The following is a 17,513-nucleotide window of genomic DNA, read 5'->3' on the forward strand; positions in this document are numbered from 1 at the left end:
TTAAATTTTAAAAGAATGGACTAAAAAGCACAGGTAAAAACTTTAAAAGAGCAAGTGGGAGCCATGGCTCTGCAGAGTCCCACCCCCCACCCCCCCAACTCCACCAGAGCTGCAAGGTTCTCTTTAAGGCAGCAACGTTGCAAGGTTGCTATTTAATTTTTGTTTAAGTTCAGGGGCAAAAACTGGATTGGTTGCTGTTTAACCAATCAGGCTGTAGGGGAATAAAGAGGAGGGCAAAAGGCAGGGCCAGGCCTCACACGGAGGAAAGCATTCTGCGCGTCAAAAAACCCCTGGTTTGACTTGGCTGAAAAAAAGATCAGGGTATGTGGACAAGAGGAAAAACTACAGGAAAACCAGGGCCGATTCCAGACGACTAACCTGAAGGCGCTGCATGCCACCATGTTCCGGATCACGATGGGGAAAATGCGAAATATCGTGTTTTCTTGCGCGAGTTTGGCGCAACAAAACGTGATATTTCGCGTTTTCCCCGTCGCAATCCGGAACATGGCGGCATGCAGCGCCTTCAGGTTAGTCGTCTGGAATCGGCCCAGGGAAAGATAGATTCTGCAGCAGGTAAAGACTTTTTCTGTGCAGAACATAAAAAAACCCTGGGAAGCAGTTTGGAGACTGAATCGGGGTATTTTGACTGCGTGTGCAGGACTCTGGAGAGAAATCGATGTACTATGGGGCTAGAACTGATGAAAGAGCCCTGTACAGAAATGTTTGTAACTCGGGGAGATCTTTAGTTTGGCTTATACACACTGGCCTCCCTAGCTTATACATGTTAGCTGATCATGGGCCTGTGCAAAGAAATTTGTTGCTAAGTGCTTAACATAAGAAGGGCTCAGCCTAAACCGCTCCTGCTGAACACACTGGGGAAGAAGAGGTTAAAGAGTCCTTTGCTTGTTGAGTGGGTAACGACTGTGAAAGGGCCAAAGAGCCAGATCCACAGTACATCCCCTCCAGGGCTTTTTTCCTGGGAAAAGAGGTGGTGGAACTCAGTGAGTTGCCCTCGGAGAAGATGGTCACATGGCTGGTGGCCCCGCCCCCTGATCTCCAGACAGAGGGGAGTTTAGACTGCCCTCCGCACCATGCGGCGCGGAGGGCAATCTCAACTCCCCTCTGTCTGGAGATCAGGGGGCGGGGCCACCGGCCACGTGACCATTTTCAAGAGGTTCCGGAACTCCGTTCCACTGCGTTCCCGCTGAAAAAAAGCCCTGATCCCCTCTACAGATATTAACCAGCTTCCCAAACTCTGCCCCCTCCCCTTTCTCATTACAGACGCAGCCACCAGTGACAAGGGAGATAGTCTTGAAGCTCTAATGAATGAGGTAGGTCAACCCATATGTTATGTATTGGCATAGGGTCAGGCTGAGCTCAGGCTCCTGAAGCCTTTGTTACTATTTGTTGTTTCATGCTGGCAGCGGCCAATCATATCTGTATAATAAAGACCAATCACCTTACTGGAAATAAGTTACTATGTATCTGCTACATAGAACAAATGCTAAACTTGTTCTCTTACCTCAAGGTTTGCTTGGATCTGTAGGCCTCCTGGAAGCTTAAAGTTTAGCATTTACAGAGCAGCAGGAAGGGGAAGGGAAATACAGGCGCCTGTATTTCCCTCCCTGCTGCTCTGTAAATGCTAAACTTTAAGCTTCCAGGACGCCTACAGATCCCGACAAACCTTGAGGTAAGAGAACACGTGCTGAACCTAGGTATTTCTTAACGTGTGTTTTGGCTCGAAGTAAGAGATACTGAGTGGGAGATAAGGGGACCCACTCACTGGAGACAGAGGACACGTGCTCCTTTGAAATACGCCAGGGAAGCATATTTCCTAAGACCCTTTTGTTAATAAAACGTCTGAAAGTATGTGGGCATTCCATGGTGAAATCTGGCTGCCATCAGAGGAAGAACAAAAAGCAAGACCAGGGTTTTATTGGATTTTTCGTGTCATTTGTATCTGTTCGTTATTTGTATTTTATTCCTGGAAGTCACTTGAGATCCAATTTTGGGCAGCACATTGGGATAAAAATATAATACAGTAAATGTGTATTTTTAAAAAATCTCAGAAGCTGGCAAGTAACAACATGCAGCAGGACTAAGGTATGTCTTTGTTGCGCCCCAAGATCAGCAGCATGTGCAGTACATGTAAATGTGCGTTATTTGCATAATGGTTTCATGTTTTTGCATAACGCTCCAGTGAGTACATGCCCTCCACCACCAGCCACTTCCATTTGTTTGATTTTCTTCAAAATACTTTTATCTCTCCTCTCTCTACTGCCCCAGTTGCCCCTTGGCTAAGACTGCTGCAGTCTGAGCAGCTTGCAGTATAAATGATAAAGTAACAATTTGCTGCAAAACCAATAAGGACATTCAATCCAAAAGAGAAGCAACTATGAAAACAGCCACCTTAAAACACTTGAAAGACAGCAGGCGCAAATCATAAATATCTTAAAAACAGCATGAAATAAACCTTGGAATTCCAGTGTTTAAAATCATTAACAAGGAGATCCAACAACCTGAAGGACATCAAAAAATGTTGAGAGAATGGAAATGACTTTTGCCAGCACCAAGATGGTTAATGGCTGAGCACTAGGCAAGCCTCTGTGGGGAGGGAGGGAGTTCCAGAGCAAAGGCACCACCACGAGGAAGGCCCTGTCCTTGGCCTCATCCACCTAGTCTTGGAATATGGGGGTGTACAGAGCAGGTGGCTGATGGTGATCCCAGCCAGCTGGCAGGGAAAAGGTAATCTTTTAGGAAACCTGGTCTCGGGCCATGTACACCTTTAAAGATCAGCACCAGCAAACAGAACTGTGCTTGGAAATGACAGCAGCCAGTATAAAGCTTATAAAAGCAGCAAAAGTGGCAAGGTGTGATTGCTCTAAGTCACGCTTGCTAGCAGCTGAGCAGACACATTTCGAGCCAGCCGAAGCCTCTGACCCATCTTCATGGGCTGCCCTATGGCAGATGCATTGCAGTAGTCCCGTCACTATTCTACACAGACAATGAAATGAAGCACTGACTGTATGCTAGGCGCTGTACGTACTTATGCCAAACACTCCCGCTAAGTGAGCAGCCTGAGCCTTCAGCGAAGAAGCAGAGGGGAAGAGGGAGGGGGAAATGCTACCAGCAGCAGGACCTGTGTTGAGTGCCGAGGCAGGAGGCTGTTGGCTTGACTCTCAATGCTCCCTGCGTCTCCCTCCTCCAGAATGTCCTGAGCCGAGTGGCCAGCCTCCCTTTGGTCAGTGCTCTGTACAACCTCTGTGCCTCCTGGTATAGCCATGCCAAAGAAACCCATCCATATTTCAGCAAGGCTGCCAACGTGGTGGAGACAGTTACTGCCGTGGCAGTAGGGATCGTCGTAGGGGGCACACAGCCGATTCTCAACCATGTCGTGCCCCGCAGTGAGTACCAAGGTCACCTACTGGGTTGGGGGGGGAGGGGGAGAACTCTTGCTTGGAACGTTGAAGATTCTCAGCACCTTGGCATACCACACCCGTGTGCTAAGTTGCATAATGTTTCAGTTCTCTCCACTTTGGGTTTCCTGCCATTAAATTTTGGAGGGTGGGATGAGCTTATTACATTTTTATCCTGTTTATCAGACAGAACCAATCTTCTGGAGGGTTGAACAACTTTCTAGCCTTCATGGCTAAGTCCAATATGCAGGGCTTTTTGTCTGGGAAAAGAGGCGGTGGAACTCAGTGGGTTGCCCTCGGAGAAAATGGTCACATGGCCGGTGGCCCCGCCCCCTGATCTCCAGACAGAGGGGAGTGGAGATTGCCCTCGGCGCTGCTGAGTGGCGCGGAGGGCAATCTCAACTCCCCTCTGCCTGGAGATCAGGGGGCGGGGCCACCGGCCATGTGACCATTTTCAAGAGGTTCCGGAACTCCGTTCCACTGCGGTCCAGCTGAAAAAAAGCCCTGCAAATACATATGCCACACCTGGGACCTAGACCTGCCACCTCTTTAAACAACAGCCGCCCAATGTTAAGGCCATTTCCCTCTTACTGCTTCCTAAGCACCGTTGTTACGACTAAGGTGTCCAGAAAGCTGCACAGGGGAGGCTGCTCGGCTCCTCTAGGCTCCTGGAAACGTACCTAGCGGAACCTGAGCTGCACCACCTCGGCTCCTTTGCAAGTGATACACTGGACTAAGTATGAGTTGTTTACCGCTCCTGGTGAGTCCTGCAAGGCACGGCTGTTTTTGCAAACAAGGCAGAATAATAACGCCGGAACTATTCCTCGCCTTTACAGGTCCTGATTTCTGTTCAGGCGTGGCTGCAGTCCTTGCCATTGGCGCTGTGGAGCAAACTTGGCTTCCCCAAAGGGACTGTTCAGGATAAATGCACTGTACCCCAAATGGGAACCAGATTCCTGGCATTTAGATAAACAGTATGGTCTGTTAAATGGTCTGTTAAATAGATAAAAATGGTCTGGTCCAAAGCTGGGAGTTTTAAAACGTGAATGTCTATTTTTGCCTAGTTTCAGCGGTGAACAATTTTGTGAACCAGGGGCTTGACAGAATAGAGGAGACTCTACCCTGCCTCCACCAGCAACCCACCCAGGTAACTGTATCTTCTCTAGCCAGCCTCTAAGGAGCACAGGACAGTATACATGCTCCCCTTTGTCCTCACAACAACCCTATGGGGTAGGCTGAACTGAGAAAGAGTCTCTGACTCTTGGGTTTCCAGAGATGATTCAGGCTTTGAATTCTGGCCTGCTGAGTCCTAGTCAAGCACGCTGACTGCTACGCCACACCGGCTCAGTACAAAGCAGGTCTCATAAGATCTAGGCTCAATATTACACTTATGCCTGTTTAAACCTTCCTTTCTTGATTTTGAAGATAAAATGCTATTAAATGGGGAGGCGTGCTACGTGTAGATAAGGTCAGGTTTCAAGGCTAGCTGGAGCAACGTCTCAGTGGCCTGCCTGGGCAACGGGTTTCCCAGAAGACTACAGAACTTCACAGAAGGTGCTGCCCTTTACTTATTTGTGTTTTTTTTTAAAGTATGTATATAAGGAAAATTAAGGGCTTCATCTGCCAGGACTTGCTCGAGGTAGCTATCAGATTAAAACAATTCAACAATAAAATCATTTTTTAAAAAACACAAAATGTAAACTCCATCAACAATAAAATCAGCAATAAAACTTGCAGTAAGGCCACCACTACAAAGAGCCCCCAAAGCAATGTAAAATAAAGCAACGCCAGCCGATGTCTTAAGCCAGTAGTAATAAAAGAGCCCGTCATGGATATAGTGAGAAGTATAGGAGTTTCTGGCCATCCTAGCCCCACAAGCAGACAGGCCACAAAGGGAGTCTCGAGGCCTAGAACGGAAAACCTTGGAGACTGGTATGAAGCGTGTATGGCCATAAATAGATCGGAAGAGCCTCATATCAATATATACCATGTACTAAGGCCAAGGTACATGAGAATGGCAGGAATGTCTAACTTCACAAAAGTCAGAAACAGAATTCAAGGATGGATGTATTGGTGGAGGGCCAAAAGATATTCCTATGTAGGGTTTTTTTCTGGGAAAAGAGGTGGTGGAACTCAGTGGGTTGCCCTTGGAGAAAATGGTCACATGGCTGGTGGCCCCGCCCTCTGATCTCCAGACAGAGGGGAGTTTAGATGGCCCTCCGTGCCATGGCGCGGAGGGCAATCTAAACTCCCCTCTGTCTGGAGATCAGAGGGCGGGGCCACCAGCCATGTGACCATTTTCAAGAGGTTCCGGAACTCCGTTCCACCACGTTCCAGCTGAAAAAAAGCCCTGTTCATATGTATGAGAATGCTGAGAATCACTAATTTTGCATGGCCTTTGTTAAGATAGGCAGCAAGAATGAACTGTTTTTATATATTTTAAGATGTTTCAAATACGAATAACCTTGTTTGCTGTTTGGAGTTCTGAGATGGTAAGTTAGCCAAGGAGTGCCCCTTTAAAGTGGGACAGCCATTGTGAGGAGAAGGTTCTGAGACCCTATAAATATGACACGCTGAACTGAGAGGGAGCTTCTTCCTAGGAGGGGATCCTGCCTGTGACTTCTTATCTTTGGATAAGATACTTTTTGGGACTCGTGTAATCGCTCTCCTTAAATTGTCTTTGTAGTTGTTATGATGGATGGTATGATTTCTCTATTGATTGAGCTGGTATTAAGAATGCTAAATAATTATGTTGTAATAATAAAGACTTAGAATGGAAGCAGAGATTCTTTGATAGTATTACTTGGGTATTATACCTAGTAACAAACCTAAAGAGAGCTAGTTTGGTGTAGTGGTCAAGAGCAGCAGGACTCTAATCCGGAGAACCGGTTCTGATTCCCCACTCCTCCACTTGAAGCCAGCTGGGTTTCCTTGGGTCAGTCACAGCTCTCTCAGAGCTCTCTCAGCCCCACCCACCTCACAGGGTGTTGTGGGGATAATAATGGCATACTTTGTAAACTGCTCTGAGTGGGCATTAAGTTGTCCTGAAGGGCACTATATAAATCGAATGTTGTTATTATTATTATTATCAAACGTTATTGCCCGAGTTAAATGATTTGATATAGGAAAGCCAACTAGATGCTCAGGGCTTCTTAAGTGCACACCTATATCTGAATCAGACCCAACCAGAGTCATCCAAAACAAGCACACAGGTGGGCTACAGGCCATAAAAACAGCAATCCAGAATGGGATTTCGGTGGGATTTCCTGTCTCCCCTGGCCAAGAGGCTTCTAGGTTGTGAAATAGCTTGCCATTCCTTCTTCTGATCAGCATCCTGGGGTCTCAGTGAGCCACAGCCAGTGCTTGATCCACAGATCTCCTGGTTTCCAAAGGCCCACAGACAGTTCTGCAAGACGTTAGGCTAGGAAGCCTTTTCTATCTTCCGCTTGAGTTATGTTCTGTGGTCTCCCCACACCTTCTAGCTGTATGAAGATAGCTGCAACTTAACGAAATCAGTGGTTTCTTCCACGGTCAACACAGCCAAAGATGCTGCTTTTGGAGCCAAAGATATCGTAACACACAGAGTGGCAGAAGCTGTAGACATCACCAAGGACATTGTGCGTGACAGTGTCGGCCTGACCAAGTCAGTGGCGTCTTCCACAATGAACTCTGCCAGGGAGGCTGCATTTGGGGCAACGGATCTGATGTCCCATAGAGTGGCTGATGTTGTCAACTTAACCAAAGGGACTGTTCATGACACCCTCGGCTTGACCAAGTCAGTGGCGTCTTCCACAATGAACACTGCCAGGGAGGCTGCATTTGGGGCCACGGATCTTGTGACCAGTCGAATGGGCGACATCGTCAACTTGACCAAAGGGACCGTTCAGGACAGTGTTGACTTGACTAAGTCAGTGATGAATTCCACAGTTAGCACCACCAAAGACGCCACATTTGGGGCCACAGATCTCGTGACCCACAGAGTGGCCGACATCGTCAACTTGACCAAAGGGACCGTTCAGGACAGTGTTGACTTGACCAAGTCAGTGATGAATTCCACAGTCAACACTGCCAAAGATGCTGCATTTGGGGCCACAGATCTCGTGACTCACAGAGTGACGGACATCGTCAACTTGACCAAAGGAACCGTTCAGGACAGTGTTGGCTTAACCAAGTTGGTGGTGGCTTCCACAGTGAATACTGCTAAGGATGTTGCATTTGGTGCCAAAGATATTGTGACCAGTCGAATGGGTGACATCATCAACTTGACCAAAGGGACCGTTCAGGACAGCGTTGACTTGACCAAGTCAGTGGTGTCCTCTACAGTTGGCACAGCTCTCCAAGCTGCCCAGGGAACGAGAGAGATCTTAGCTGGACGGTCATACAAACCAGCAGAAAACAGCAGTGACCAAAGCATTGAGCTGACCAACTTACTAAAGCAAATGGTGGCAAGCGGAGTGGATGCCGTGCTGGAGAAGTCAGAGAGAATGGTGGACCATTTCCTGCCCATGACGCAGGAGGAGCTGGGTAAGAAAGGCGCTGGATGCTTTGTAGCATCGCCCGTGAAAGTCTCTTTCAGGCCCTGCTTTTTATCTGCCTTTCAGAGCTGAAGAGGCTGTCCTGTCCCTCTTTTGCAGAAAAGCTGGCTGTAGAAGTACCAGGTCCAAATAAGGCTTCCATGAAGGATGAGCAGCAAAGTTATTTCATCCGCTTGGGCTCCCTCTCCACCAAAGTACGCCATCGGGCCTACATGTATTCCCTCAGCAAACTTCATCTCCTTAAGGAAAACACTCAAAATATGCTTTTTCAGCTCCAAATGATAATTAACCTGGTAAGTTCCATTTTATCAATCATCTCCACCCCTCCGTTCACAGTCCCAGTTTCCTGCTGCCTGCCCTGGTAAATCTTTATCCTACCCTTCCTCCAATGAGCTCAGGATAGCTCAGGGCCCTTAGCACAGCTTCGTTATCTTTCTTGTGATTTGCTTTTCTCTCCTGCAGGTTGCCTTGTCTATTTCTATAGAGAGGCAGTTCAGAAATAAATTTCAGCCTGAACGCAGATGAAGCTGCCTGCTCCCCAACCAGATCTTTGGATGCCCGCCTCAACTGAGTTGCACTGTTCAAAGTCCATTGTAGTAATTGGGCTTAAAAGTGCAATTCTGCTTTGGACAGTACTGGCCGCCAGCTAGCTTAGAAGGGTCTGATTTTGCTGGCATGTTTCTCCACGCCCTGTGGCAGAGAAGGGTCTTTCCCAGAACCAGAGAGCCTTTTAACTGGAGGGATCAGGGCAGGACCTGGAACCTTTGCCTGCAAAACAGGTGATCTAGTCCAGCATTGAGTAGTTGACATTGAACTTCTGAAGAGGACTCCCGCAGAGTCTGATCTGGTGGTCCAGCTAGCCTGGTATGGTACATATTTCCTGCAAAGGCTTTTTCAGAGCGCTGGGCAAGGCTCCTTCTGTCCCACCCACCTCCCTGAGACTGAATCTGGGGGGGTTCTGTATGCAAAGATCAAGCTCTGCCACCAGGACATGGTCCTTCCCCAAAACCTGACCACCTGCATGACCCCCATTATAAGCCCTCAAAACAATTTGTTCTGAGACCTCAGAACGATTGAAGTTATTTCAGCAGTGAAACACACACCAGCTGCCTTTACTGCGGAACCCTGAATGTGTGGGTGTGTGTATGCGTGTGTGTGTATATAAAGCCACCGAGTTTTCAAGGCAAGAGATGAACAGATGTGGTTTGCCATTGCCTGCCTCTGCGTAGTGACCCTGGACTTCCTTGATGGTCTCCCATCCCATCTGATTACTAATCAGGGCCAGCCCTGCTTACCTTGCACCATCCAGGTCAGACCTAAATGATCTGTTCTCACTAGCAATGCCTCTCCAAGAGCTCCATCAGAGAAAACGTTCTCCAAGACCCACTAGCCAAGAACCTTCACGTTGGTGGGCGTAGTACCTGGGATCTGCCAGTATGCTTTAGGCCCTCTCTAAATGTATTGCAAACATTCATAGTTATCCCAATGAGCCCATCCTGTGTCTTGGCAGGTTGAGAGTGTGAAAGAAGGTGTGGGGCAGCGGTTCCAAGAGGCCCAACAGAAACTCCATCAGGTCTTGTCAGAGTGGGTCCAGAGCCAGCCAGGAGGGAAGCAGGCCAAAGAAGATGCACAGAAAGAGGTATCTCTTACTTCTTAGCAAATGTCCAGTGGGGCAAGGGAGATGCCCTTCCCCCAAGTTGGGAGGACGTCCACACTTTTAAGCTGTCCTATCAAGGGAGGCGGGGGCAATGTTTACTTTCTTTTTTTTAATTTTAATTTTTGAATTTTTTTAACAATATGCAATAGTAAAAAAACACAAATGTATAACCATATAACTATATAAACAGTATGAATATAAACATGTGCTCGAGACAGCGTATCAATTGCCTTGGCAGTATTTGCAATATATGTGGTAAGGACAACGAAAGAACATAAGATTTAATAAATTGCTATAACTTTGAGATTGTCAGGTATTGACTTCCAAGTATTTGTTTTGCTTTTCCGTATAGTCCAGAAAAGCCCACCATTTCTCATAGAAACTGGATCGGAAGTTCCGGTTCTCAGCGGTTGAGATGCGGTCTGAGATTTTCTCCATTGTGAGAAATTCCCATAATTTATTAATCCAAGGCTGTATTGTGAGTGGGACTTTGGATTTCCATGATTTTGTTTTTATGGCTTTGGCCGCACTGATCATAATTGAAATCAGATCTTTTCGGATTAGGGGGATGTCCTCCTTTCCCCACAAATCAAGAAAAACAAGTTCAGGACGTGGTTGAATGGCATACCCAGTTATTTTCCCAATCATGTTGAAGATCAGGCTCCAGTAATGTCAAATCAAAGGGCAATTCCACCAACAGTGGGAAAAAGAGCCTGTTTGTTTGCAGCCACGCCAGCATTGTGGGTCGTATGAAGGATTTATGTCGTGTAGCTTGAGTGGGGTTAGGTACCACCTGTGCATGATTTTTCTGGAGGTTGTTCTGATATTCATAGCATTAGTGGAGCATATTTTTGAGGACCAAATTTGTGCCCATTGTGAGTCGGAAATGATTGTATTGCAGTCTGACTGCCACCGAAACTGATAGTTTCCTTTTTTTACTCCACTTTTGGGAGTTTAGGATTTTATGAAGAATAGAAATGAGACCTTTTTCTTTTTTACGAGAAATTAACAATTTTCAAAATCAGTATGAGTTTTTTTAAGTTGCGCTTGTATCGTTGGGCTACTAATGAAGTGGTTTAACTGAAAATATTCAGACCAGGGTAATTTGATGTTGGCTGATGACTCCAATTGGGATTTGGGTTTTAGAAAATTTTTGGAGGTGACATCCCATAGTCTTGTTAATTTTAGTGCTCTCCACAAAGGGAAAGATTCTTTAGAGTTGCCCGGGATGAACCATTTTTGTTGTAAAAAAGAAGATAGTGGAGAGACGTTGGGGGCTAATGATGTTCTTTTTATGACCCATATTTGTAAGATAATGTTTACCTTCTTAAAGTTTTATAGACCCTATTGTAGACCCTATTACATGGTTGAAATTGACTGTACTGACTCACACTGTATAGCCCTCCTTAAGTCTCAGTGGAAAAGGAGGACTATAAATGATGTACAGAACAGGAGAGGTGCTGAGGCTCTGACCTTGTAAGGAGCCCTGCGGCCTCTGCCTGGGACGGCTCTTTCCCGAGCTCCACTGTCGGGGGAAAGCGTTGCAGTTGCTTAGTGGTGCCAGGGCTGCAGAGGGGGACAGAATCAGGGTTCGTAGGACGCTTGGGTTGGGGTTGGATGGTCTTAGGGCAGGTCTGGGAGGAACTGGGTCCCCATAGCAGTTCTTAGCAGTGCTGGCTGGTGCCCTGGGACATGCATTCTGCACATGCACGGACATCTTTCTTTGTTTTATAAAAGCCACATCCTATCTCTGCATTTAAAAAAGGGAAATAGCCATGGGTGGGAGGGGAGGGGGCAGTTAAATGGGGGAGGCAAAACAATGCTACAATAACTGCAAAATGTGTAATGCAAAATTGTGCTAATGCCTGTTTATTTATCCATTCATTCATTTTTTTCACTTATACCCTATCTTTCTCCCCAATGGGAGATCATATTCCTCTCCATTTTATCCTCCTGACAACCCTGTGAGGTAGGTTAAGCTGAGAGTGTGTGCCTGACCCAAGGTCACTCAGCAAGCTCCCATGGCAGGGTGGGGATTTGAACCTGGGTCTCCCAGATCCTAGTCTGTAACCACTACACCACACTGGTGAATGCTGCTGCGGACCTGACTGCCAGGGACAACATGGGCATCTCCCCGTGTGCCAAGTGTGCCCAACGCATGAGCATCTCCATGACGTGCCTGCATCAGTGGAAAGAATGTGTGGGATGAACCAATTTGGAGTGTGGCCTACATGAGGGACAGGCAATTGTAGCCCAGAGAGCCCATCCAGTCTCCATCTGGGCTCCTAGCAGAGTTTCTGATAACGTGGGCAAAGGGCTCTTTAAGCCAATTCCCCTGCTCTGAGGAGCCATGGAGGCTCTGGCAGAACCTGCCTCCTACCTAAGAGGAAAGGATGAGGTACGTATGGGAAGGATGCTGAACAGGGCCTCTCTTGTTCCTACTTGGGGAGCTGGAGCCCTTTGCCTCTGCCTAGAAGTGAGTGGCTGAACCACGCAGAGAGAGGAGGGGCCTTGCTGGTAGGTGAGATGAGGGAGTGGGGTGGGGCTACGCAGGAGATGCTCATGGACCCCCCCCCCCAGACTGAACCGTAAAGCCTCAGTTGCTACTCAGACTGCAGAGAACAAGTCCTTTGCCAATTTAGGGGGCCAGGGGGTGGAACCAGCACTGCTGACCCATCCATCCATCCCAATTTTATCCCACCCTTCTCCAAGGAGCTCAGGGCAGTGGACACGTCCTCCCTTCCTCCATTTTATCCTCACAACAACCCTGTGTGGTAGTTTAGGTTGAGAGTCAGACTGGCCCACAGGCATACCCTCCGTTACTGAGTGGTAATTTGAACTGTCTCCCTAGATTGTCCACCCCTTCCTCAGTTCAGAATGTGGCCTCTATGAAATATTAATTGCCACCTTAGAGGGCCACAGACACTACGGCCCCTTTTTGTGGTGTCCACGCGTGACCTCTGCAGCTTTGCCTCCTCTCTGCAGGTCGAATTGCGCACTCTGGCTTTGCTTCATTTTATCGCCCAGGGCCTGGGTCCAGCCTACTCTCGGTTGATGTCGAGCATTGAAGGCCTCCCCAGCAACATACGTGAAAAAGTGGGCCAGGCCATCAGCAACGTCCGCCAGCTCCAAGCTTCTTTCTCCTCTGCCACGTCCTTCCAAGACTTGCCATCCAACATCCTAGTCCAGAGCCGTGAGCAAATTGCTAAGGCCCGTGAGGCTCTGGACGTGCTCGTGGAGTATGTGCTACAGAACACGCCTCTGAACTGGGTTGTGGGGCCTTTCCGGGCACTGCCAGCTGCTACCAAAGAAGTCACGATGGCGGAAATGCCCAGACTGGCTGACCCAGAGAAGGCAAAGAAAGAGCCAAAGGATGGAGGCGAGACCACCACATCAGGTGCGGCTCTGAAGGAGACCCTGACACCGCCCAGGCCAGCGACGGCCGTGCCCAAACTGGCAAAGATGCCCGAGCAAGCCATGGAGGTGGAAGCAGAAAAAGTGAAAGAAGCAGGCCAGACTCAAGAGGTGGCAGCTACTTTTGACATGCCAAAGAGAGCAAAGAAAGAGGTGAAGCAGAGGGAAAGGGAAACGGAAAAGGCAGGGGAAAGCTTGCAAAGTAAGACCCCCAAAGCTTCTGAGAAGAAACCATAAAGTTTCCAAGTATTTTTGCTAGAGCTGCTGGAAAAGATTTCCCGGCTGGTCTTGCTCCCTTATGCTACGCCAGACCAAAAACTCCTCTCAGCCAATCCCATGCCATTATTCCCACAGTGCCACTGCACAACTCCTGGGCACTGCCTCCTCCCAGTCTCCGCACCAGATAAAAGTGGATCACGCAGCCACTCACTCATGCAGAAGAATTCCTCTGCAACTCTCTCTCACCCGGGAGGCAGCCCGTTACTTCTCTGCATGATTTGTCACGCTGGCCTATTTAGCTTCTGCCGATTCTGCATCAGACGTGATTGAAGAGTATGAGCCCCCTTGAGCAAAATTACCAACCTGCAAAGGAGGGTGTACGTTGAACCTCTGTGTGAATCCCTGCCGTGAATAAGAGGCAAGCCCAGAGCAGAGTGACTCACAGAGAAACGCAGGAATGGTTTTCTCTCCATGTGGAGCACGTCTTCAGCGTTTAGTAATAAAATTGCCTCAGCTCTTGATATTGGGAGACCCTCACTTAACTAGACAGCTCTGTTTTGCAAATGGGAGGTTCCTCCGCAGACTGACTTGTGCCTATTTATGCATATATCCAAAAAAAAGACCTGCCGCTGATACCCCTTTCCCCTTGCACTGTTGCAATAGCTTTAAGCACAGCCACATGAACCCCGTTCATGTTACTGTGATGCACAAGCAGAGAATTTGGTACTAGGCTCTTGATTCAGGTCTATCTGCCCTTTTTTTCTTAATAAAATAAAGTTTATGGTCCTAATGGCTGAAGTGATTTCTTTGACCTACAGGGGTAAAGAAGATGGAGAGGTTACAGACTGTTTAAAAGATGGGTTTGAGAAGCAGGATTTTAAAAGGAGGGGAAAGGGGAAAGCTGGCACTGTGGAGGTTTCCAGAGAGGACATTCTGGGGGGCACGGGGGGGCGGGGTAGCGATGAAGAGTGGAAGGACCTAAAACTGGGCTAGAACTGGTGTGAGGCTAAACTATAATCCCATGAGCTACTGGGGGGGGCGGAAGGGGGGATTCTGTGTTGGTCTCTGTGCCTTTTCTGCAGAATGTATTCAGGTCCCTTCTGCTTAATACAGAAAAGGGGTTCTAGTACAGCCACACCTCTGGCTATAACAGCCTTGCGCGTAAAAGATACTATTACCTGCAAAAAGACCTCTTAGTCCATGTGCCCAAAGCCTTCTGTTGTTGGTCACATGCATAAAAGGCCTAAAGAGGAGAACAAGAGGAACCAGCTTCTTAAAAGCTTCCCTGCCTGTTCATCCAGAATACATTTCCTAGCCACCGTCAGTAATCAAGGAAATGGTTACGCAGAAGCTAAGGCCAAGTGGGGGCACCATTTGAAATGAGACCACAGCATGCCCCCAACTCCATTCTCTCTTCCTAACCCAAAACGACCTCCATGCGCCATCAGACAAACTTACTTGCAGTGATGGGCCACATGTAAGCTTTTGCAGGGGGGCAAATAGCAGCTCCCCACAGCCCTTTCTGGAAGGGAAAACGGCCCCACGCTGTGGTCCTGATCCTAACTGGGCCTCCGCAGCTCCTGGTGCTTGTCTGCTTGACCGTGTCCACGTGGACCTAAAAACAGTACAACAGACAGTTAGGCACCCAAAGTGGTCGAATGGACAGCACCACCTCCTCCAGGTGGTAGAATCCAACCCTGAATACACCTTTGCATTAAAAAAGTTTTATGCAAACCGAAAACTAGCACAGCCGGGTGAAATGCTCTACCCCTCCTCTTTGCTTGCTCTGCCAGCTTTCTATTTGCCAGGAGCTTGAAATATACAGGAGTGTTTAAAAATGTGACTCTCACCTCCTCTCTCTGCCCCCATATTCTCCTTCCTATGCGAACCAGGCCACTTAGACACTTGTGCATAAATCCACACACATAAACACTGAGGCACCATGCCATGCATAGTCTGGCAAGCTAGTTTTAAGCAGATGATAAGAACTGATAGGCCAGTGACATTTTCTAGAAGATCCTAAAGAATTCACACTGTGAATTTAAAGCAGCGCAAGAATAAACTAAAGTACTACAGCAGACACGAGTAGAGCCACCTCAAATGTCGTTTCATTTATACCCCACCTTTCTCCCCAGCGGGGACTCAAAGCAACGCACATCATTCTCCTTGCCTCCATTTTATCTTCACAACAACCCGGTGAGGTAGCTTCGGCTGACAGGGAGTGACCGACCCTGACTCAAGCAGCGACCCCTTGTGGGATTAGCAAATTTATATTAGTAAAGACTTTGGATTAATCATATAGCCATATTATTATGCTAGCAAGAGGAAAAAGAATGGATTTTTATGTTTTAAATCCAGAGGAGTTAGCCGTGTTAGTCTGTAGTAGCAAAATCGAAAAGAGTCCAGTAGCACCTTTAAGACTAACCAATTTTATTTTATTGTAGCATAAGCTTTCGGGAATCAGAACTTGATTCTCGAAAGCTTATGCTACAATAAAATAAAATTGGTTAGTCTTAAAGGTGCTACTGGACTCTTTTTGATTATGTTTTAAAGTAACTGGTCTCTGCTCTTTAGCCACCCCCTCCCCCCTTTTCTCCAGTTGTATATGAAAATGAGAGAATGTTTGGCCTTGGATAGATAACTGGACATTCTTGCGATGGAGAAGTAGGGGTAGAGACAAAGGGAGAATTATGAGTTTTAACCCCCTCCCTTTGGAGAAGAGAGTTTGTGTAGAAAAGTAACCAGTTGTGGAATGAAGATGCTGCTATGGAGACCAGGATAGGATGGCAAATGATGTTGTCGCGAGACTGAAAGGTGGACAATCTAAAGGTGTAAAAGAGATCAGGTGCCTTATTTTGAATGTGACTTTCGTTTCTCCAAAATGATGTCACAAGCCCTTAAAAGTAACATGTGCTCCTTTGTTCTGGGGGTACACTCTGAGCTCATCTTGAAGCCTGTGCCCTATATTTGCAAATATACTTTTTTTACATCAGCCCTTGTCTGTCTCGTCTCTTTTGCTCAGCGAATCGGAGGGGCAAAGGGGAGGCACTTTTGTGCAACACCCTCAAAATGAATACTTGCATGTTGCGTTCATCTGTCAGAGGGTTTGGGATTGCTCTCCAGATTTTAGGAGGAAAGAGCTGGAAGAAGGCAACAGAAAGGAGAGGGGGACACAAGGAAAAATCAGAGGACAATGAGAGAGCTGTGCGCTGTAGTTCTTTTGAGGGGGGGGGGAGTGAATTGCATAAACAACTGGGGAGCACAAGGACTTGAGGGGGCTCTCATCCCCACCCCATTGCTTCCTCTTTCCCTACCCTGAAAGCCCCATAACTGCTCCCATTTTCCCATTCTGGCAGCCCCCAAATCCTGAAGTTTTCCTGCTTTAGTTCTCACCCACCCACCAATCTTCTCTGCCCATCTTTGGCTATATTTATTATTTATTTACATCATGTATACCGTGACTTTATCCAGAGAAGCTTACATTATTTTCTTCTCCATTTTACCCTCACAATATAGGTGGGTTAGGCTGAGAGGATGTGACTGGTGCAAAGCCACCCAGTGAGCTTCCACTGCAGGGTGAGGATTCGAACCTGGGCCTCCCGAAGTCTATTTTGAAACTGTTGTACCCTTCCAGCTTTTGAGGGGTGGCTGCTGTTGCGCAGTAGCGAGCAGCTGGGCCTGGATAAGTCGTGCAAGCTGCGTCCTATCAAATTGCCTGGCCGTTGCTGCCGGGCCTGGCCACGAGTCCTTCCTCAAACACAGCCTTGGAAAGGGTCGTGCCCGCTCACACTGCCCTATATTAACAGAAACCAGGGCTTGAAGGGCGGCAGTGCAGTTGCGGTTCCCTAGGAACACCCACTGAGGGAATTTGTTTCTTAAAGCTACAGGCGCTGCTTCTTTGGAGAGCTTTACCACCAACAACTTTTTAAAAAAAGATTTCAGATTTTTCTGAAAACCTGGAAAGTTTCTCACATTTGTAGAAAGATTTGCCGCGTCTGTCTATGGATGTAAGTAGGATCCAAGGCTGGGGCCACACTGGCCCTTCTCTACAACCGACCCAGGCGGCGCCTTTGTTTCCATCTCCGCGGCCTAACAAGTCAACCCAATCCAGGGTCCCGGAGGCCCCTTAGGGAGCAACTTCCAGGGCCGGCGCTTTCCCGAGTCCAACCAAGGACGGCAGCCCCGTCCCTGCCTGGAAATCGCTCGGCCCTCTGCTCTTCTGCCACAGGCGGACCAAGGGGGCTCCCCGCCGGGAACGGGATGCCCAGCGAA

The 17,513-nt window shown here is 47.9% G+C and overlaps 2 protein-coding genes across 3 annotated transcripts in view; one reads left to right on the top strand and one right to left on the bottom strand.

Annotated features, from left to right (window-relative positions):
- Positions 1-17,513, bottom strand: part of UHRF1 (ubiquitin like with PHD and ring finger domains 1) — a 91,125-nt gene that overhangs the window by 73,512 nt on the left and 100 nt on the right. Inside the window, exons 1-2 of one of the 2 annotated variants that reach the window (XM_054981110.1) lie at positions 17,214-17,487; positions 14,700-14,856 (exon numbers count right to left, since the gene is read on the bottom strand). The gene's annotated coding sequence lies outside the window, so the exon portion shown is untranslated. Of the gene's footprint in view, positions 1-14,699; positions 14,857-17,213; positions 17,488-17,513 lie in introns of those variants that run through there. The other variant, XM_054981112.1, reaches the window with a different exon arrangement.
- LOC129329862 (perilipin-3-like) lies at positions 7,741-13,259 on the top strand. Its single transcript, XM_054979569.1, has 4 exons — positions 7,741-7,940; positions 8,051-8,244; positions 9,462-9,590; positions 12,594-13,259. Exons 1-4 carry the CDS (start codon positions 7,856-7,858, stop codon positions 13,257-13,259), a joined length of 1,074 nt encoding a protein of 357 aa, XP_054835544.1. The 5' UTR covers positions 7,741-7,855.

Source organism: Eublepharis macularius, chromosome 5 (genome assembly GCF_028583425.1).
Source record: "Eublepharis macularius isolate TG4126 chromosome 5, MPM_Emac_v1.0, whole genome shotgun sequence".
NCBI classification, from domain to species: Eukaryota; Metazoa; Chordata; class Lepidosauria; order Squamata; family Eublepharidae; genus Eublepharis; species Eublepharis macularius.